The sequence below is a fragment of the Streptopelia decaocto genome (assembly GCF_964273445.1).
Source record: "Streptopelia decaocto genome assembly, chromosome: 3".
Classification (NCBI taxonomy): domain Eukaryota; kingdom Metazoa; phylum Chordata; class Aves; order Columbiformes; family Columbidae; genus Streptopelia; species Streptopelia decaocto.
Window position 1 is genome coordinate 69,672,192 of NC_138656.1, and position 20,642 is coordinate 69,692,833.

The 20,642-nt window shown below is 46.0% G+C and overlaps 2 protein-coding genes across 6 annotated transcripts in view; one reads left to right on the forward strand and one right to left on the reverse strand.

Annotated features, from left to right (window-relative positions):
* The window catches only part of ROS1 (ROS proto-oncogene 1, receptor tyrosine kinase), a gene marked incomplete at its 5' end in the record, with an annotated part of 73,188 nt that extends 70,384 nt beyond the window's left edge, over window positions 1-2,804 (forward strand). The window contains one exon of the mRNA XM_082049306.1: window positions 1,733-2,804. Within this exon, the coding sequence (XP_081905432.1) occupies window positions 1,733-1,878 (146 nt within the window). The 3' untranslated portion in view covers window positions 1,879-2,804. The remainder of the gene's footprint in view (window positions 1-1,732) is intronic.
* Window positions 2,805-13,205: 10,401 nt separating this feature from the next.
* Window positions 13,206-19,614, reverse strand: VGLL2 (vestigial like family member 2). Of its 5 annotated transcripts, none has more exons than XM_082049251.1 (4): window positions 19,496-19,614; window positions 16,984-17,275; window positions 14,729-15,232; window positions 13,206-13,906 (listed from the first exon to the last, which is right to left on the reverse strand). In XM_082049251.1, the coding sequence occupies exons 1-4, from the start codon at window positions 19,574-19,576 to the stop codon at window positions 13,866-13,868; spliced, it is 918 nt and encodes a 305-aa protein (XP_081905377.1). In that variant the 5' UTR covers window positions 19,577-19,614; the 3' UTR covers window positions 13,206-13,865. The 5 variants fall into 5 exon arrangements, with proteins under 5 accessions (XP_081905377.1, XP_081905376.1, XP_081905375.1 ...); XM_082049250.1 differs by having other exon boundaries at window positions 13,206-14,068; XM_082049249.1 differs by having other exon boundaries at window positions 13,206-14,068; window positions 18,836-19,550.
* Window positions 19,615-20,642: the final 1,028 nt, after the last annotated feature.

Below are 20,642 nucleotides of genomic sequence, written 5' to 3' on the forward strand. Positions count from 1 at the left end.
TATTTCCATAGATTTTTTGGCTTGTATGGCAGAATGGTGCTAAGCTTTCATAGGTGCTGAACATTGTGTTAAGAGATGACACTACAGTGAAGGAAAGGGCACTTGTAGTCAAAAATCTCATTGTGAAAGTGGCAATATGTAGTTCATATGTGTCATGTCACATAAGAAAGGACGTCAACATTATATTCTTCCTCCGTTTTTGTATAGGGTAAGAATATTCTGCAAAAACAATCCTTCCTGCTTATTTTGTCTCCAAAGTCAAAAAGTAAAACCAAGGCAAGGTGTTTGATATTTTTAGCTCTTTTTCTCTATAATGAGAAATGCAGTGGCACATAAGCTGAAAAAGGATTATAATATTTTATACATTCTGCAGTTCTTCAGACCTGTTGGGGAAAGAATTAGTAATGTATCTATATATCTGGTAAAAATATCTCAGTGACCTCATACTCACATTTGTGTAAACATCACCTCATCAGTTCCAGATACTTATACAGGAAACAAATCTGAATGCTCCTCTAGTGTTCTATACTTAGGCAGGTCAGCCGGCATATGTCTGGTCTGTAAATACCCAGTTTTACTTGGGTCCTTATTTTAAGGTTTCTCTCCTAAGAGTTTACTGCAAACATGCCCTCTGCATTTCCCAGTATGCATTTTCCAAAGCAACTTGCCCCAAAGGGTTTCAATTAAAAGCTTTATGAAACAAAACCCAAATACAAAGAGCTGTACAGGTTGGTAAAGTCGTCGTTGGGATTGAATTACTAAATATTGCCATAATAGTCCTGAACTGACAAAGTGAGTATCAAATGATTTTTCATAGCTGTCAGTCACTGTGGTATGTGACCACAGTTTGCTCTATGTCTCAGTCCTCCTCTTGCTAACGTGTTCCTAAAACCCAAATTCTCCTTCAGACTTCTCCTTTCCTAATGGACTCTAGCATGTGGAACAGACTTCTGACTTTATGGCTTGGGAGAATGTGTGATTATAGTGACATAATAAATTACATATTGTCTTGTGCAACAACACAATGCTTGTGTTTGTTTTGAACAGAAAACCTTGAATGTTGCATGCTTCATTTTCTAGTTATGACGTAAAAAAAGGAGAGAGTGTAATAAAAGAAGGTATCTGTTACAAAAGTAAATCCACAAAATGGTAACAATTATCACTTAAGCCTTTAGTTAGTATTTTTACATTTAGAAAAATATATATCCCCTGCAATAGACTTCAGGAAACTGCATGTGTAAACAACATCAAATTAGGGAAAAAAAATAAAGTTTTCAGAAATTATGAAAACACACTGGATTGCCAAGTTTAAGCTTCTAGAAAGACAATATTACAAGTCCTTTAGAGAGACAATACGTAACGATTTAGTAGGCAGAGAACTGCCTATGTTACAGGACTCTTTAGCAGTGTTATTATCAGGGTGACACAAAGGTACAGATTAAAATCACTTTGGCTTTATGCCAGGCTATCTTTACTACTAAAAGAAGAAAACCATGTGTTCATAACTGTATTACTGCCTGTGGAGGTACGGATAGTGATGGCCAAACTTCCCTAGTGATTTGCTTAAAGCTATAATCCACATAGGCAAAAGCAGAAAACAAATCTGAATCGTCAGTCACTCTTTATGTGGTCACTAAGCCAACTTTCTCCAACAGCTGTTTGATGTTGTTTACTTTCTAATACTACATGTGTATCACCGGGCTGTTGTCTTTTTTTTTTTCTTTTAATACAGAGAGTGATGTTCCATGTGCAGATTCAGACAGTATTCTTTCAGCCATGATGATGGAAACGAGGAATCAAGAGGGCTTAAATTATTTGGTATTAGTCAAAGAAGGCAAACAAGATCAAGGAAGCTTTAGTTCTGCTGAACATATTTAATCTGGTTCCCTCTGTTTGAGAGAAGGAGGGAAAGAAGACAAAAAGCTCTATCAAAGAAGACAAAAGCCAAGGAAAATAGTCAGCACATTGTCACACTTACAGAGATGTCTTAAAAACCCAACAGCTTTCTAAAACACTAAAACTATCAGAAAATATCATAAGGTACTAAATAATGTGTAGCAGAATAAGACAACAATTATGTAACTTTTAATTTTCTACATGTTATGGTTTGGGTGTTTCACAGGAGATAGTTTAAGGGAATAAAACTTTTAATCAGACAGTAAATGATTTTACTGTAGTGTTGACCAAACTCATGCAATCACATATGCCTCAGACGCAGGAAGTCCTTCTGAAAAGGGAGCACCGGTGTGCTGTTTCAAAGAAGGGACAAACTCACTCATGAAAAGAAAAAAACAGTTGAAATATAGCTTCGTTGTGCACAAATAAGTCTTTACAAATTAAAAAAGTAGCATAAATTCCTAGTGAACTCCAAACCAGAAAAGAATTGAAGGGGTCTGGGTTGTCCATTGCTGGGAATGGTCTATTTCATTATTTAATTTAAGCAAATGTTTGCAGTCATCTTGAATGTTTAGTTGCACAGTGATTGATGTGTGAATCTAGACAGTCCTTTTTTCTTACATTTATTTTCCTTTCCCTCTTCAATGTTCATCATCCTTGCTTATTTTTTATCAGACTGGGTGAAGGGAGGTACTTTTCCTTGATGTGTTTGAAGATCAAGTCAAAGGATATAATAAAATTATATATAAATCATTATTGAATAAAAGACAACAATGAACTTTTTGGAACATTTCATCATGAATAGAAGTTTGCAAATTATGCAGAGCTTTTCATTGACATCTGTCAGGAAGCTGGAAATATGCTCTGATTTTATGCAAATATTTGATAATGGGAGACACTGGAAAGTAATAAAGGCACTATCTGATGTCAGAAGGTACATATTTTTAAGATGTGACTCCACTGAAATCAAGCTTCAAAAGTTTTTTAAATGGAGATCCAACACAAATGAACAAGAAATTAGGGATTTGACAATTTTACTCAAAAGAAACAGAAATGGATATCTTTTGAATTAGGATTCTTCAAAGTCCCTGACAAAGCTCATTCAAACAGTCTATAATTATGTAAATTTTTTTCTTCATCTACAAATTAGTGCACAAGCCAGATTTGCTAATAACAATAACTGCAACACTTTGTTTTTTAATCCTAAGCTATGCTTAACAGACCTTGAGTGACAAACAAATATATAAATACCATATAATGTTTCCTTGCTCTTCAAGTGCTGCTTGAGTGGTTGTACAACCATTCCTTCCATTTCGGTAACTTAAACATGAGTAATGTTTACTAACCAGTAGCATGTGCTGGTCAGAAACCAAGAAGACCCCAGTTCTGTACTCATCACACCCGGATGACTTCATGTATGTGGGTAATTTCACCTGATTACAAAGTACTGCTCAGTCAGCAAGCCACAAACAAAGGTTTTGCAAATCAGTGGGACTTCATATGATATGTTTTTCTTTAGCAGGAGAGGCCTAGGATCCTGCCAATTTTTTTGTCTAGGCAACACCTTTCACAGGCCTCATGACCTTGTCTGTGATGTGATAACCCAAGTCAGTTCAGATTTGTGTAGGTCTGAGTTGGAAAAGAGCCACGCAAGAGCCTGTCCAACACAGGGAAAATAGGTTGGCGGGCAAGATGAGTGTCAGTGGCATACAGCAGCCAGAAGTAACACGCCTGAGTTCTTAAAGTAGCCATGAATACCCAAAGCAGCACAGAAAAAACAAAGAGGAAGATAAGTCTTGCTTTCTCAACATTTTCTAAGTGTTTCAAGACAAGACTAACTTTAATGGAGGATTTCTCACAGCATGATGAAGAAGAAAATGTCAAGTTTAACGCATTGCCAATAAATGAAAGTTCAGGATATCGACCAGTGATCTATGCCTTTTGCACCTAACAACATGAAAAATGGATTGGACCGGATAAAACACAAATCTTTCAATCCAAATCTAGGGATCCTGATCTACAACTTGCTGAATTCAGTGAAAGACACAATACCTACCCTTCCCCATACGTGCAGTGATCTGAGGGATGCTCAGTGATATAGTTTGTCAGCTCTGAGCATGACCCTATCCATCACTCCATTCTCCCTCACTTCCCTGCCTTAGAGAAAGGATGCAAACACATCTATTCCACTGAGTCATGGTAAAGCTGAATTTGCTGTATGCAAACTTGCCTCACTTGCATTCACTCGTGATGACACTCACAAAGAGTTTCTTAATCCCTTATGTTTCCCTATCACCCTTTTCTTTACACGTCTTCATCACTTCACCTTCTCTATCTCATTGAAGATAAGCTGCTATGAAGAAAGTGAACTTCATCCCAGCCAGACCCCGCACAGTCTCTAACCTGCCCAGGAAGAGGAGACGTGTGGTGCCAGGTGCTGATGTCCCAGGTGAGTCTCTGGTTTGCAGCCGGTTCCTGTCTCAAGATCTTGCTTGCTTCCTGATGCCAACACAAACACTTGGCGAGATCCCTGAGGAATGATGGTGAGTATGCTGCAGGACGTGATACTGCACACAACCCACTAGTGCTGGCAATGACTGAACTCTGAGCCGTGCTTGGACAGACATGGACATACTATGTGGCTTTAGTTGGCTTATTTAATCTCTCAGCTGCAAACTTGACATCCCTATGAATGGACGAAAAATAATTACTGCTACCTATGAATAGTATTTACTACAACATAACACAAATACTGTGGTGATTAATTAAAGTTTTTAAATTATTTTGTAAATGTGAAGGGCCAGGGCAGATGCTACATATTTACTAAGGCAGCATTTTCAGTGGCATCAATTCTAGGTCTGCTGTCATCATTTCCCTTGGTCTACAGCGGATGGTAACACCTGACCATCAGTGCATTTCTGTTTTTCAGAGTTGTTTGCAAGGGCCTTTGAGCCTCATGACCAGATCTATCCAAAACCTGTGTACCTCATGTTTTCCATTCAGGACCACAGTCAAGATCCTACAACAAAAAAAAATAATGCTTTATGACAAAAATATTAAGTCCTTACTGAGTCACAGATAAACTTATAGAAAATTTACATGTAGCTGCTGCTGCAAGACATGCCAGGCTTCAGTGGGATCACTCACTCATGCCCATGTGCCGCAGAGGGACCACTCAGCAGCCTGACACGAGTTATGGGATTGTGGCTGTCAGGATCTCCAAAGACAAAACTTACACAGTTTGAAAAGAGGATTTTTCGTGATATGGAAAGCAAAATATATGCTTGCTTGTACCACATAGGACTAAAAAATGTGAGGCCTTCAGATGGTTTCTTTGCCTTTTTTATACTTAACATTCAAGTCTCATCTTCTCTGGGAGACTTTACTGTCAGTCATTCAATGGCATCGTCCCAAGATTCAGGGAACTTAATAACTACCAGAAAGGCAAAAGGTCGTGCAGCTACACTGCTAACATGAGCATTTTCTATTAGTCTTCTTTACCTGCAAAAAACAAGTAAGTGGCAGGGACAAGAAAGGAAGGAGCTGAGTTCACCACAGCCTCACTTATCTGAGAAGCTTGAGCCAGGGCCCAGGGCTGAGAAATAAGTTGTTGTTTCTCAGCTTTCCTGGTACCCTAGATAAGAGAGACTAGTAAGATCCTTCAGATCACAAGGTCCCTCAAAATTTGGTTTCCTAAATACCTGTATGAAAGGGCACAAAGATCTTTATGGCAGGGCCACTGAACCCTTTCTTCCCTCAGCTGTTTTCAGAACAGTTTTACTGTCTACTTTAATTGACTAATACCTCCATCTTTTGGTGGCTTTTCTTTTTTTTTTTTTCTCTGGTATCTGTGGCACGCTGCATATGAAGGCACACAACCAGGTGAAACTGACTCTTTGTGATACAGGTTTAAGACTCGGCATTTTAATAAGAACTGTGAAGGCAAGCTTCCTTCTAGATTCAAATTTATGTCTTTCTACACAAAGTTGATCTTAACTCAGCTACAGCAGACTTGAAAATAGTCATTATAGAAAAGAATGTCTGTAAAATAGCCCTGACAGGTCTGATGGTGGTTAAAAAATTCTGATTTACCTTCATTTCTTTTAACCGATTCTTGAAAGTTTTCCTTACACACAAACACACATTGGAGTGAGTTGTAGGAGCTTGCATACCAGGTGGATTTTTCAAGCGATCATGGGTCTATTTATAATGACACTTGGCACCTCCAACTGACATTATGTTTTAACTCTAATAAATAACCAGAAACCCAGTGCATCAAAGCCAAGTGATGATGCCAAAATATTGTCATTATTGCCAGTGACATGACTGATACTGCCGTATAAAATGACCTTTTTAATAATGTGTTAACTTCTTCTTCAGATGACGTCTTCCATTTGGAGGATGTTCATCACCACCTTCTATCTTTTACGGTAAGAACTGAACTGTGAAACAGCCACTCTCTGTTTAGATACCAATCTCATTTGCAATGCTGTTGACATAGCTGGATCTTCTTTTTCCTGATTTTTTTTTTCTCCTATCTTCTCTGACAAGTCACTTAGTACTTGTCAGAGATATGGTGACTGAAATGCCTTTGTTCTCCTATGCACTACAGTAAGCAACTACAGTTACCTCTTCATCTGTCCTATAGGAAACTCAGTGGAGTTTCAACATATTTTGTAGCACCAAAATCTCACCACTCTGATTAATCTCCTGGTGTATTTCTCTTCACCTATCCAATTTTTGCACCTTTCCAGGTGGGCTGACCATGTGTAAGTGCTCAGTACTTTCCAGTCACAAATATATTTAGCTTTCTCTTACAGAGAAACAGGAGAGGCAGAAGTCTGGGAGTCACAGAATTAACCTTTTATGAAAATATCTTCTCTTACATCTTTGTATTTCTTCAGTCTGATATCACCACATCCCCAAGGATGAAAACCTACTTACACGGCGCAGCCTTGTGTTCTTCAAGTAGGACTTTTCCAGCTTTGTGCTTCCATCGGTTTGTCTGCGGACATAGTCTTTGTTATCCTACTAGAGGCATTACTCTTTAATTTTTGAGTCTGTTGCTTAAGGCACAAAGAATTATCCCGTACCTGAATCTACTGAAAAAAAACTAGTGGCCATGATAAACCACAGTTGGTTGTCAAATATGTCCTCTTGCCTATCCCACTCAGAGATGGCTCTTGGCTTTAGTGGCAGCATCACCAGATCAGATGCTGTCACTTCTCTTCACAGAAGCAAGCAGAGAAGGGACTGTTGGTCCTATTTCTTGCCAGCATTCAAGGCTGGCATTAAATAATTAATACAGGCATCAAAAATGAGGGAAAAAAATCACACATTTAGTAGTATCTTTAAAAGTCTTTGTACACTTAATCATGTGGTCTTGCAGCAGTAAGTTTAGGTGGTCACTGAGAGCTGGGTGACGTGTCACCAGGAAAAGGGCTGGACCTTAAGGCTCAGTTGTCAGGCCTGCATGCCATAGTCATACTGCCACCAAAATCAAGCTTTTCCACTTCTAACTTTTGGGTTGCTTCCAATGTTTTTCAGATCTTTTGTGCAAGGAATGCTTTCTGAAAGGCCTACCTGTCTCCATATAGAAATTAATTTATGGGGAAAAGTGTTACTAGACCTCTTCAGCATTCTTAGATTCGATTTTGTATGAGTAAAATACTTGATCTTGAAAGCAGCATAAGAAAAGGTGGTGACAAAGTGACTAGAGCTGCAAGTGCCTGGTTGCTACTGTGTTTGTACACTTGTGTTTTGTCCCAGATCATAGACTCCTGCAGCTTCGAAGTAGTTTATGTGTTTCTGGGGCATGAGAAGAAAAAAAAAAAAAATGTGAGCAATAAGATGGCTTTTAGAAAACAGGCCTATATGCAAAGAGTTTGGACTGTGACTAAAAATTTATGACTGTTACTCTAAGGACTATGCATATATAAAAATTGCAAATTCTTATCTGATTTATATTTTTTAAAAAATGCAAGAATGTCAAGAGAAGTGGCAAAACAAACCAATAAAGTGCCCTGAGAAATATGCTCCCAAAGAGGGCAAACAAACCAAATACAAGTGCCCTCTTAAACATGGGATTTGCGTTTTCTTAGCAGAATAAATTCTCTGCCTTGACTCTCTGTGCTCTCACTGAAGTGGAGGTCATGGCTAGTGACAACTGGGAGCTGCTCCTGGAGGCTCTCTTGCCTTTTTAGGTTATGAGGGTCTCCGTGTGTTTAGGATAATATGATTGACAGCTCCACTCCGGCCCCAATTAGCACCCTATAATTTATTAGCTTCTGCTTTCAGATTATGCGCTAACTTCACAAATATTTCAACCACGGAAACAGCAGCTATCAAGTGTCTCTTTCCTGATCCAGCTCACTGGGACTGCAGTTAGATACAAGGAGGGAGCTGTGCAGCTCTGTCAAGAGAGAATAATCATTTGTGTCTGTGTGCGACTGGGGCTGTCGCAGCTCTTTAGACCTCTGTGGAAAAAAGAAGAGTTGTTCCACTGGATCAGGGATTAGGGCTTGGTTCCTACCACAGGGATATGGTACAGGATCGAGGCCACATACTGGCTCTTCTGCAGAGGATTTATGTTTGTCCAAGTCTGTTTATCGTACAAATACTCGTGCTTCAACTCCATGCAAACAGCAGTGATGGGAAAGTTTGTGTCCCTTCTAATGCCATTTCTTTGCTCCTCATTGCTGCAGCATGGGGCCACGGAAGTGTGTGCGGGAAGGGAGAGACAGGGTGTGGCAGGAGAACAAAGAGGGGATGAGATGCAGAGTCGGGCCTTGATCCAGAAGTCAAGAAGAAGATGAGTGGAGAAGTTGGGGGGTGTGATGAATGAGGAGGGTGCACTGCAGCCGTTCCTTGGCCAGGTGGGAATATCCCATGTAATGGGGAGATGCAGCCCCCTCAGTAACATCCAGTGTGGTATTACAACTCCTAGTGGGACAGCTCTTCTGTTTTGTATTTATCCTGCCTTTACTGTGGATGTAAATAAGGAACTGGCACAACCTTAAATGGTTCAGTCCCCTGTCAGCCTGTGCTTTTGTGAGCTGCAAGCAAGCATGGCAAACGGAGATGGCCTTGCGAGTGAGTGGGGCCCAGGGATGTGCACCCCTGCACCCTTGCAACCTGCACCCTGCTCCTGGAACCCTGCACCCCACACCTCTACACCTTGCTTGGGCTCCTCCAGTGCCTTCCCCTTCTCCCACAGGACCTGATGCACAGAAGGCAGGGGCAGAAGGAGGGAAGAACATGATCCCTCAGCGCCTCTCTGTTACAGTTTACACTCACAGGTTGTTGCACATGATTCGTGGGTTATGCTGGGCTGTGGAGGCAGTAGAAGGTGCACTGCAAAGGTAACTCCTCCTCTGTGATTAGAGACGGACCTGAACAGGGGACCTGCTGGCCTGAGCTGCTTGTACAGTCAGTTTAGGGAACAGTCTAACCATTCTGGGAATTAAATTAACAGTATGATTGCCAAGGCTGGAGACGCAAAGCCTGGGCGCTGACTGAAGTAAAGATTTTTTTTTTTTCTTCCTTTTCCTTTTCCTTTTCCTTTTCCTTTTCCTTTTCCTTTTCCTTTTCCTTTTCCTTTTCCTTTTCCTTTTCCTTTTCCTTTTCTTTTTTCTCTTTTTCCTTTTCTTTTTCTCTTTTTCTCTTTCTTTTTCTTTTTCTTTTTCTTCTTCTTTTTCTTCTTCTTCTTCTTTTTCTTTTTCTTTTTCTCTTTCTTTTTCTTTTTCTTTTTCTTTTTCTTTTTCTTTTTCTTTTTCTTTTTCTTTTTCTTTTTCTCCTTCTTTTACTTTTACTTTTTCTTTCTTTTTATTTTTTCTTTTTATTTTTTCTTTTTATTTTTTCTTTTTATTTTTTCTTTTTATTTTTATTTTTTTCTTCTCCTTCTCCTCTTTTCTTCTCCTTTTTCTTTTCCTTCTCCTTTTTCCTTTTTCTTCTCCTCTTTCTTCTCCTTTCTCTTATTTTCCTTTTTTTCCTTTTATTTATTTATTTTTTTTAATTTAAAAACATGTTTATTTTAACTCTCCCCTATTCCCATTTCCCTAAGCAAAATTCCCTAGCCTACAGAATCAATACCTCACTCCTCTGGATAATCACACCGTGAGCCTCTCTCCTTCCCCTGCCACAACTGCTCCTCTGGGTAGCAGGCCAGGGAAGCCAGCCAGGATGCCGCAATCCCCCAGAGGAGCTGTCTCACCCTTCTGTAATCAAAAGGGCATGTTAATTACAACCCTTGCCCAGAAAAAGATGCACGAGAACTACCAGTCTGAGAATGCTGGTGCATCTAAAGCCACCAGCAGCATTTTCCTCCCTTCTTGGAAGGGACCAACCTTTAAGCCCTCACTAGAGCTTGCCGGGAACCTAAACAGGACTTCAAAGGGAAGGCGAGAAGGGACAGTGGTCCCGCCTGACCCAAGGAGGAGACAGGGCAGATACATTTCCCCAGAGACAGGCAGCACACAGTCCAGCGGAGGCGCAAGGGATTACTCAGACTCTTTCACCCTCGCTCTCCTCGCCTCCTCCTCCTCTGCTGGGCAGTCCTATGGAAAATCCACTGGAAAAGGAGACGGGAAGCAAGGAAGGTTACCCTAAGGCTCGCCAACATCAGACTGTAAGTGCAGGGCCACATATGGATGTGTCTAAAGAGCTCTCTGCCACGTTCTTGCAACTGCAGCTGTACTGAAGTGAAACCCTTATTACAATAAAGTGGAGACTATGACCACAAATACTATATCCCATCCTTACTTCTAGCCTTTCCTTGATAGATCAGTGTTAACCTTGGAGTTGATTTAAATGGTATTCTTTTGTGCTTTGCCAAGTTTCAGTAATTTTCAGAATGGGAAATAAATGTCTGCAGTGAATACACTCAGAGTTTACTCTGCAAACTTCTACGAACCACTCTTGGTATCAGTGGATCCTCTTGCTACACCCTGTACTGCCATGCTCTGGGGCAGATCCCATCCCTCTGCCTCCTTCCCTGGACTCTGCATGAAAGGGCTGGGAGCTTGTTTGTCTGTCTGTCCCAGCCAGGCTCCTTTTTTTGTCAGGTGGGCAGCCAGAGAGCACAAGCCGGTTCAAACCTCTGCACAACACTCACGAAAGGGGCAGTGGGATGATCTGCTCTTTGGGCTACAGGATAAGAGACCCACAGCCCTGTTCTTTTGGTGCGTGACAAACACATGACATACAAGACATATGTAACATATAAGAAGTATTTCTTTTCTATTTCCAGATTTCCTGCAGGCATTCATGACTAAGCAATCAATCTATGAAGCAAAGAGGGATAAAACAGACCTGTGAAATGGCATCGAGGTTATTTGCCCTGTTACTGCATTAGGAGCTGTGGCTCCAGTCCTGCAAAGATACACTCCCAAACGTTAAAGGTAGATGCTGTGAGCAGTGCCTCTGGAGTCAGAGTAATGTTGAGTGCGCAAAACTCTGCAGGGATTAGCCAAAATATGGCATGTGCACTTTCAGACTGCACTTCATCTGAAGTAGGAATATTTTTTTAAAATTGTTTGCATAGCATCTAAGACCTTGAGCCATAATCTTGCCTTCAGATGCTCTCACAATACAACAGTAAAAAAGAGTACCTGAAGAACAAATGTCAAAGAGAATATTCATGTATTCATTGTTTAAATTCTCATGCTTGGAAACATTCACAGTCCAAATGGATTGTAAATGCCCATAAAGTATATGACTGGTTTGCACTTATGTGAATATTTCTGAATGTATTCGGGCTGTATTGCCCAGTCCTTCTTATTGTGAATTGTAGAGGACAGGGGAGAAAAAGAAAGAAAAATGAAACAATTCTGGTGAAGCGCAACCAACGCTAGAGCCACATTAATATTAAAAAACAACAACAACAACAACAACAAACAAACAAACAAACAAACTTTAAAAACACCCTAAAGAAAACCACAGGCAAATGCTACAGAATGATCCTGTTAGCTCCAAGCCTCTGCAACAGTAAAGTTAAATGTCATTTTCAGCTACTTTTCTCCTGCAAAGCCCTGCTGCATTTTTTCTTAATAGACACCTTAGAATGTTTTTGGTTTAACCAGTCATATAAATTCTGGACTCCTTCCCTTGCCCTTTACAGCTTGTCTGGGCTCTGGCTGATTGGAGGCTGAGAGCGAAATGCTCAGGTGTGCGTTTGGCTAAAGGAATCACAGCAAGTCACCTTCTGCCATGTGCCGAGCTCTGGCCAGGGATGTTCCACACACAGTGTATTTCAAAGCAGCTCCTTGTCAACTTCTCACAGTATTTACTCACACTGTGTTATGGCATTCTTACTATTGGGATTCCTATTCTTTCCCATAAAAGGAGTTACGGCTGAGCTGAAACCTAGGGGAAGAGTGTTTTGGTTATTCATAACTCCATTTCTGACACGTGGTGAGCATTATGTCAGATTACGTGAGAGCGTCAGAAGTTAAAAACTCTCATCGTAGCAGAAAAGTCCATTTTCTACTGCTTCTCCCAGTGTCAGAGAAGTAATATTAAGAAAAATTAGAAAAAAACAAAGGATAGTAGTGTTGGGAGCAGATGCTTTGCTTGTAAATAGTCAGCATTTAAGGGGAAATTGCCACTTCTGCTCTGTTTCATTAATTGTTCATCACCCTATAATAGTATTTTAATTTACTTGTGCAATAGCAATGCTGAATGCTACAGTCCCCTCTTCTATCAGCTTTATGAAGGAACATCTGCTATTATGGAGCAGACCCCTTACATTAACCTATCTTACAAATACACCGTACACTAAAATGTAGCAAACTAGTATTTTCTTATCTTTTGTATTTATCACTGCATTTTTTACTCAGTAATGAAATATTTTCAACTGCTAGGATTTCTATTTATCTTTAATGCAAAGTAATAAAATAACTCACTTCATCCACATCACAGGCATTTTTCCTGTTTCATCCTGAAGCTTCCAGTATGTTTCATTTCTCTTATTTAACTTTAATTCTTCATAAAAGCACACAGGGTGAAAGAAGGAGATACCTTTAATACAGCTTTTCTACTGTTAAATAGATACCTTATTCCTCCTTCAAAAAAAAAAAAACCAAAACAAAACAACTATTAAAGTGACAAAATGACAGCAACAAGAAGACAAAGAGAAATGTTAGAGGCAACTCAGACCTATTGTCCATTATGTGCCTTTCCTTCAGATGTTCCTCGTAAAGGCTGCTGGGTTGAGGGCAAGCAGTTCTTCACAAGTTTCCTTCCCCTGCTTTAAAGGGGGAGTTTCTTTCACCAGAAAATGTTTCTTGTAAAAAACAAAACAAAACCAAAAAACCACAACCAAACAACTGCTTTATATCCAATGCAAATGTTGTGCCAAAGTCTGATAAGTGCCACCTTGCTTTTTTGTCTTTCTGGGGTTTGAGCAGTTGTGCGTGGAACAGCTGCATCTCTGTAAGCCCAGGGCAGGTGGCCCCAGCCAGACACTTGCCACTCACAACCACAAAGCTGAAAAATCTGAACAGTTCCTTGATAATTCAAAAATGTTAATGAGTTCCAGTTTCTTCTCCTTTTACTTTTCTATAATGTAAAGTATAAATCCAGTTCAAGACTGCTAAGTAGCTTTCCCATGTTTGCATTTGAGAAATAATTTTCACTGCCATAAAAAAATATTCATACCACTACGAAAAGCCCCCATGATTTCCTCTGCCCCCTGTACGAAGGCCAGTGGTTTTGCATCACCATCCATGATGTCATTTAACTCTTTTAGAGTAGTCTGACTGCAGTTCTGGGTATGGGCTCTGCTTAAATAGAACTTCAATGTCTTTGGCTCTCCTCTCGCAAGAACAGGATCTTCCTCTCCAAAATAAGTCTGAAGTATCATCCTTGCAATGCCAGGTCCTTTTAAGTCCTGTTGTCTTTCCCCAAGCTGCAGGGCCACAGTGGGCTTGGAAAAGGGCAAGGGGGGATCTGGGAGTCTTTGTGTCAGCACATCAGCTCAGAAGGGATCCACCACAGAAGGAGTAACGGCGAGCTGCAAACCAAGATCAGAAGCTGTTACAAACTGACCCGATTTCAGCTCCGAATGCCACCATGTCTAACAGGCAGAGATCTACAGGGGAGAGCCAGGGGAAGAAGAGTGAAGGACAGCTCTAAAACCAGTATAGATCCTTGCTTTTATCCTGAGGCTGCAAACCTGAGAACGGAGAGAAGAAAAAAAAAAAAAAAAAAAAAAAGGAAGAAGAAAAATAGGTACAGGCATTTAAGGACAGAGAAAGATGAACTGCATTTCTGCCAGGTGAAATCAGGAATCAGTCTAAAGCACGGACTCTCTGGAGCCCCAGGAGGCTGTGGAGCAAGGAGAAGACCCCAACCAGATGGCAGGCATGCACACCTCCCTCCTGCCTACAGTGAGGCCACTGTAAGGAGCCATTTGTGGTGGGACTGAGCCGTGACCTTTGGGATAGCTCTGTCCTGCTCCCAGCTCTTTCTGCCCAAGGCAGAAGAGGGGCCAGCACCGGGATAAGAGTACCACAAAGCAACCTGTACCCTCAGGGCATATTTGTGGGTGTCAGAAATTCAAAAGAAGTTGTGGGGGTGTAGGTGTGTTGCCCTGTCCCATCTTTGCCCTCCCCTTCCTTACTTGCCTGACCTGAGAGCCCCAAGAAGGGCACCCAGGGTAGAGCTCAGATAACTCCCATGGGGCTTCCACCCCCAATTTGTCCTCCTAGAGCAGTACCCCATCCACCCCACCACAAAGGGTCCATCCCCACTACTCTGGGTGGTGTGAGGGCGGTGGCGAGCAGGGGTGCAGCTGAGCTGAGGGGACCCAGAGAGGCCAAGGACAACTCTTTACCTGCATCCACATTGAGGCTGAGGCTCTGTGCCATGTCCCCTGCTGCGCTGGGAAAGGGTCCCGGTGTTGTCCAGGCCGCAGCGGTGCCTGCCTCGCTCTTGCCGAGTTCGCAGGGGGGGCTGACTGGCGTGGGCACAGAGGCGGGGGTGAGGCGGTGGGGGCGGACGGAGGCGGTGGGCACCAGGAGCGAGCCGTAGCGGGGGTCGAAGTGGGGCCCGTAGACCTCATGCATGGCGGCAGGGCGGGGGTAAGCAGTGCTCTGTGTCCCGATGTAGGGATGGTGGTGGTGGTGGTGGTGGGCATGGTGCCAGGGCTCGGGGCCACCCTGGTGCAGGTGTCCGTGCAGAGAGGCGGGTGCGTAGGGGTCAGCGGCGGCGAAGGGCAGCTCACTGTGGGCAGCAGCGGCCAGGGGGCTACTCAGAGTGGCTGGGACCGAGGAGGGCTGGTACGTGCTGTTCCAGAAGGATGGGGGGAAGCTGCGCTGGCTCATCGGGAAGGAGCCATCTGGGTGAAGGCGGGGGGAGAGAAAGGAAAGACAGCAATGAGCACATCCAGCAAACCCTGACCTCTTTTCCCTAGGGCTCAGCCCCTTCCCAAATGCCCTCAAGCCAGCCCTCACCTTCCCTTTATCTCCCCCAAAACTGACAAACACAAGAAATTACTTCCAACAAGTACAGATTCCCCTCCAGATAAACATCCATCACACCTAGCCCAGGGCTCACCCATGGAACTGAAACTATTTGCTCCAGGTTTCTCTTACTATGTATTTAAATAAAAGGCTGTTATCCAAGGTGAGGGAAACATCTCTTTTCAGAGAGTAACAGAAACTGAGCGGGAGCTTTTATGCACCTCAGCAATTTCCAGGATTGGATTCTTCTTGTTTGTTTTTGTAGTAATCTCCCTGCCTAAGCATTCACATCCAACACCTCAGAGAATGCCTGACCCTGCCAGGAAAGCGGCTGCTGCTTCAGTGCAGTTTCAAAGTGGGCAGGAACAGCATGAGATGTGACTAAGGGCCAGCTCAAATTTTCTAAACACGTGGGGGCAATTTCCCATCTATTACACTGGACTTATGGCTGTTTCTTGGGTATATTGTTAACATATTTGAGAGGCACTCTGCAGATCTTTGGAGACTGGCAGGGCAAAGGACAAGGACCCTACATTTTCTTTACTCAGTAAGCAACATACAAGATGGACTAAGGATTATTAATAGCGCAGATAGACATTATGCGTTATTAACTGGGAATGCACACTGTTCCTGAGACATACAAAACCATGCTCCTGATATGTGTTTGCAAGAAGGTAGGTCAGTTCTGCCTCCTGGCATTACTCAGGAGAAAGGAAAGAGGTTCAAGACGAGTAAAGGACTCTCTTCTCCTGATATCAATTCCAACACCGAATATCTTTCGCCCGTGAAATATTTAAACTGCTATTTCGTTCTTAGAAACTACCAAGAGCAACTCAGGGAGGGTCTGGGAAACCAACTCTTGGCTAAGTGGGTGACCCTGTGAGGAAGGGTCCGCAAACTGTCACAGAAGGTGTGCCTGCTCTGACTCTGGTGGGCAGAGAGTGGAGAAGGTTATTCCCCTCTTCCTCAGGTACCCTGGCAGGCTCGTCCATGTTGAATCGGGCATGGCTATGGAGAACTGTGCATCAGCTGCAGTCTCAGCCTTGCCAGCACAGGGCCATTGCTGTGGGCAGGTCTGAAAGCTGTCATTTTCAGAAATTTAGGGTCCTTGTCTCTGCTCCAGAAACAACCAGGGTGGTGATACATGTAGTACAAGATCCAGGCACATATGTAATCTGGTTCTTAGCAGTGGGAAGCTGGCGAGATGATTTCCACATTTGCCTTTTGCTTTGTTCCCACCTTTGACGACCACCACACTAGACTTAAAGCTGCCCCGGCTGGGTCGACAGGGGAGGCACTTGCCACAGCCACAGTGAGAGGATCCCTCAGCAGCTTGTTTGGCTGCAGCCCCTGTCAGGTAAATCGTCTGTGTAAAGGTGATTGGGTTCTGCCAACCACCTCGCTTGGCACGGGCAGCGGGAAGCACAGTGCAAACAGAACGGGGGTTTCTCTTCCTTTTTTTCACTAAGAGACACAAGCAGCTCGCGGCTCCCGAGCCGGGACAACCGGTTCCCAGGGGCTGCCCGCCGGGCACCCGCGGCCGGCGGAGTGGAGGGAGATGTCCCGGACGGGGGTCCCGCCGCCCTACGCACCCCACCGCGCCCCACCGCCCTTCACCGCGCCTCACCGCGCCAGGAGCCGGCGTTCCGCGCCACTTTCGCGCTGCCGAGCGAGAAACTGCTGGGCTGACTGAGCGCCCGGCTGAAGTGCTCGTCCACCACGGCGCTGATGTCCCCCTGGAAGTAGGTGAAGAGGACGCAGCGGGAGCTAATGTACTCGGCCTCGGGGGGTCGCTCCTTCTCGGGGCTGCAGTCTTCCTCCTTGATGTTGGTCGCGGGGTGGCTGGAGAAGGAGTTGCTGACGCTGGCGCTGCTGCTGCTCTCCGGGGCTTCTTGCATTTTGGAGTAAAAGGCGAGTTTCTAGAGGAAAGTCGAGGGGTCGGGGAGCGGGAAGGAAGAAAAGAAAATAGAGCCGGTTACGCAGCGCAGCGCGGCAAGGTGCGCTGTCCCTCTCTGTGGCAGCCGGGATGCAGCGCCGAGCCAGCTCCTGCGAGCTTTCCGAGAGGATGCAAAAGTCTGGTCCTCGGCTGCCGGCCGTCCCACCAGCAGCACCCAGCACCCCGCAGCAGCATTTCTGCCCCACTCTGCGGAGGCAGCGAAGGGGCTGCAAGTTAGTCTGGGGACCCGAAACCCAGAGATGTCGACCGGGATGGAGCAAGATAGCCTCCGTACCGGATAGGGGGATTACACAGGCGGGTCCCCAGCACGAAGTCCCGCACAAGAAGGCACTTTGAAGGCCGGCTCCTGGGGGGGACAGTGGCCGCCAAGGGGCTGAGGTATGGGGGGACGAAGCGGGGGCCGCGGGCAGGCGGCGGCCGCGCACTCAGGGATGGCGAGCGCTGCTCGGTCCCCGGCTCGAAAAATCTGACCCAAAGAGTGTCCTGCAACTCACAAAGGCAAGGAGGAGGAAGACAAAAACAAACAAACAAACCCCAACCACACAAAAAACAAACAAACAAAACCAAAACAAACCACTGGCAGCCTCAAACACATTTCAGGGGAAAAAAAAAAAGGTATTTCCCCGGTCAGCAAGAAGTTCCAGGTATTTCCTACGAGATCATTCTGTTTTTACTGGATCCCGCTGTGTGGGAAAACAGAAGTTTGCTGAATGTTTCCCATTTTCTCTTTATCAGCGTTAGCGTGTCCACAGCTGCTGGGAGTTTCTTAGAAATAAGCAACGGGGACGTGGAGCCCGGGCTTGGCCGCTGCGGGCAGAAACCTGGGGCGGGCCCCGGGGGAAGCACCGAGGGGACGGGTCGAAGTCCTGGGCCAAAACACGCGAGATATTTAATAATGTCACTCTTTCTTGACGACGGCCTTTCCACTTGGCTCCCGGCTCTGCCATTGAGGTAATGGTCATTCCCCTAAGTAATGTCACAAAGCCGTGTGCGCCGCGTAGGGGGTGGGAGAAGAAAGGAAGGTGGGGGAAGACATCATTTGCTCTTTCTAACAGGTATTCCGGCTCCCCTGCCAGGCGCTGAAGGTGGCACACGGACCACCACGCCGGGGGTTACGCATAGCCGCTTGCTCCAGCACCGGCCCCGCGCGACGGGGGCTGCCGCCCGCCCCGGGCCCGGGGTGCTGCTCTGTCTATCCTTGCCCTTTTTTCGTTTTGCTGAGGGAAGAAGGAATTAATTTCTGGAAGGGATAAGGGGGAGGAAAAAACGAGAAAAACAGAGGGCGAGAGAGAAAGCGTCGGGCAGCAGGTGCAACCCGGGGAAACGAGCCCTGGCCCACGCGGGACAGCAGGCATCACGCGGCGGGCAGCTCCCCGCGCACGGCGGGCTGTGCTTGCCGCGAAACATCCCCGCGGCCAGCGGGATCCTTTTAACGACTTTCAGTGATTAATCGGTACCCGCGATAGTCGGGCGGAGCTGCACCCACTGCGGCGGCGAGACGTGGCTCTCGGCCACGAAGTACCTGCGGGTCTCGCAGGCCACCGCTGCCGCCGCGGGAGCTCGTGGAACGGACCGGGTTCTCGCCGCCGAGCGGGCGGCAGGAGCGGGGGAGCCGGTCTTGCCCGGTTCGGGGCCGGGGCTTCCTCCCCCTCCGCCAAGCCGGGGAAACGCCGCAGTCCTCCGGCACTCTGGCGTCCCACTCTTCCAGAGGGTAATTCCGGAGCACCTTGCCAAGGTGCTGGTAAAATATCTGCCCGAAGTAGCTCCCGCGGCTGCGGCCGGGATGCCGGCGCGCAGGGGGTGAGCAATGACCCGGGCAGCTCGTCCTCGCCGCTGCCCGCGGGACTCGTGCAAACGGCGGGCATCGCTGCCCTTGAATAGAACCCGTCCCGGCAAAAGGAAAAAAAAAGTCCCTAAAAAACCGTCGCAGGGATAAAATCGCTCTCGAGGCAGCCCGCAACCCGTCGGTCGCCGCGGGGGTACGTACCCTACCAAGCCCCGCGCCAAGGTGGGATGCGGTTCTGCTCCGCTCACCATCGCAGGCTCCCAGATCTTCCCCCCTCCACCCTTTCCCCTCCCCTTCTCCTTTTCCCTTTTTCCTTTTGGTAAGGCCCCAGACGACCATCCTCCAGATGGCACCCCTCCCACCCTCTGCCTCTTCACCGCTGCCCCCCGCACGTACCGGGTGATAGGGGCTGTAGGCTGCTGCGAAGTAGGACTGGGGAGGACCGTAGACTTGGTACATAACATCCAAACAGCTCATGGCTGGCCGCGGCCGAGAATTATTTTTTTTCTCATCAACTCGTGTTCTGCAAAGTGGAGTAGTGCTTCGCGGGAGGGAGGTTCCTGGGGGTTAAGAGGCACAACTCATTGGTGGGAGGAGTGAGGGGGCATGAGGCCGCGCTGGGCTGATATGACAACCCCTCCCTGTCCTCTTTCCCTGCCTCTCTCCCTCCCTATAGCGCGACTTTTCCCCGCAAACGCGCCGGGGGCCGGCGGGGCTCCGCGGGCACCGTGTGGGGGGAGTAGTTTCATCCCCGGACCCAGGCCCGGCGAGAGGCAGGGGTGGGGGAGCCGGGCAGAGCCCCCTCCTGAAGCCGGGGCTGCCCTGGAGCAGCGGGGCGGGAGTTGCGGGGGAAGCTCCAGCACCCACCTCCCACCCCGACCGCGCCGGGACTCGCCGACGGCCGCGGGGTCCGGTGGAGCGGAGCGGCTGCAGAGGAAGCGGGGGGCTTGCCCAGCGGGGCAGACCCTCTCCGGTTCCTTTTCGTTTCATTTATTTCATGTGCTCACCGTGCCGGGTGCTGCCCCACCGCCGGTGCCGGCTCCCTCCGCGCCCCCCGGGCAGGACGCTCCTGCCGCCCCCCGGCTCGTCGAGCCCCGCTATCCAAGTGGATGAAGCCGGGCCTCGGGAAAGGCAGGGATGTGGGTAACCCCTTCTAATCCCACCGAGTCCGGCGTCCACCGCAAAATGTCACCACCAAAGTTACATGAACTGAAAGGTCTGACGAAGCAAAGGAGGAAAAATCGGTGGCTTCGAACGAGGAATCTTCCGAGAAACTTTGAATCATTAAAAATGCCGGGAATGAAGATGCTTTTGCATTTAATAGAAACTCAAACAACGCCGAGGGCAAAGGCACGTGCAAAGAACAAATTATCTTGAAGGTAAACTGGATTTACTCCCTGCCTTTCTGCTGAGTACGACACACAGAGGTGTAAATAGGCGAATGCATCTTAACCGCTAATTTTGACGGAGATGCATGGGAGGTCGATTTCAATATCAGCTCTTGGAAGCGTTCGGCTTCATGGTATGGGTCACAACTACTGTG

Coding starts and splice junctions, on each gene's coding strand:
- VGLL2 (XM_082049249.1), bottom strand. CDS start 19,438: ATGGTCGTCTGGGGCCTTACCAAAAGGAAAAAGGGAAAAGGAGAAGGG. Junction 17,276..18,835: donor GTGGCCTGCGAGACCCGCAG/GTACTTCGTGGC, acceptor ACTTTCCTCTAG/AAACTCGCCTTTTACTCCAA. Junction 14,069..14,728: donor CAGCCTCAATGTGGATGCAG/GTAAAGAGTTGT, acceptor CTCCGTTCTCAG/GTTTGCAGCCTCAGGATAAA.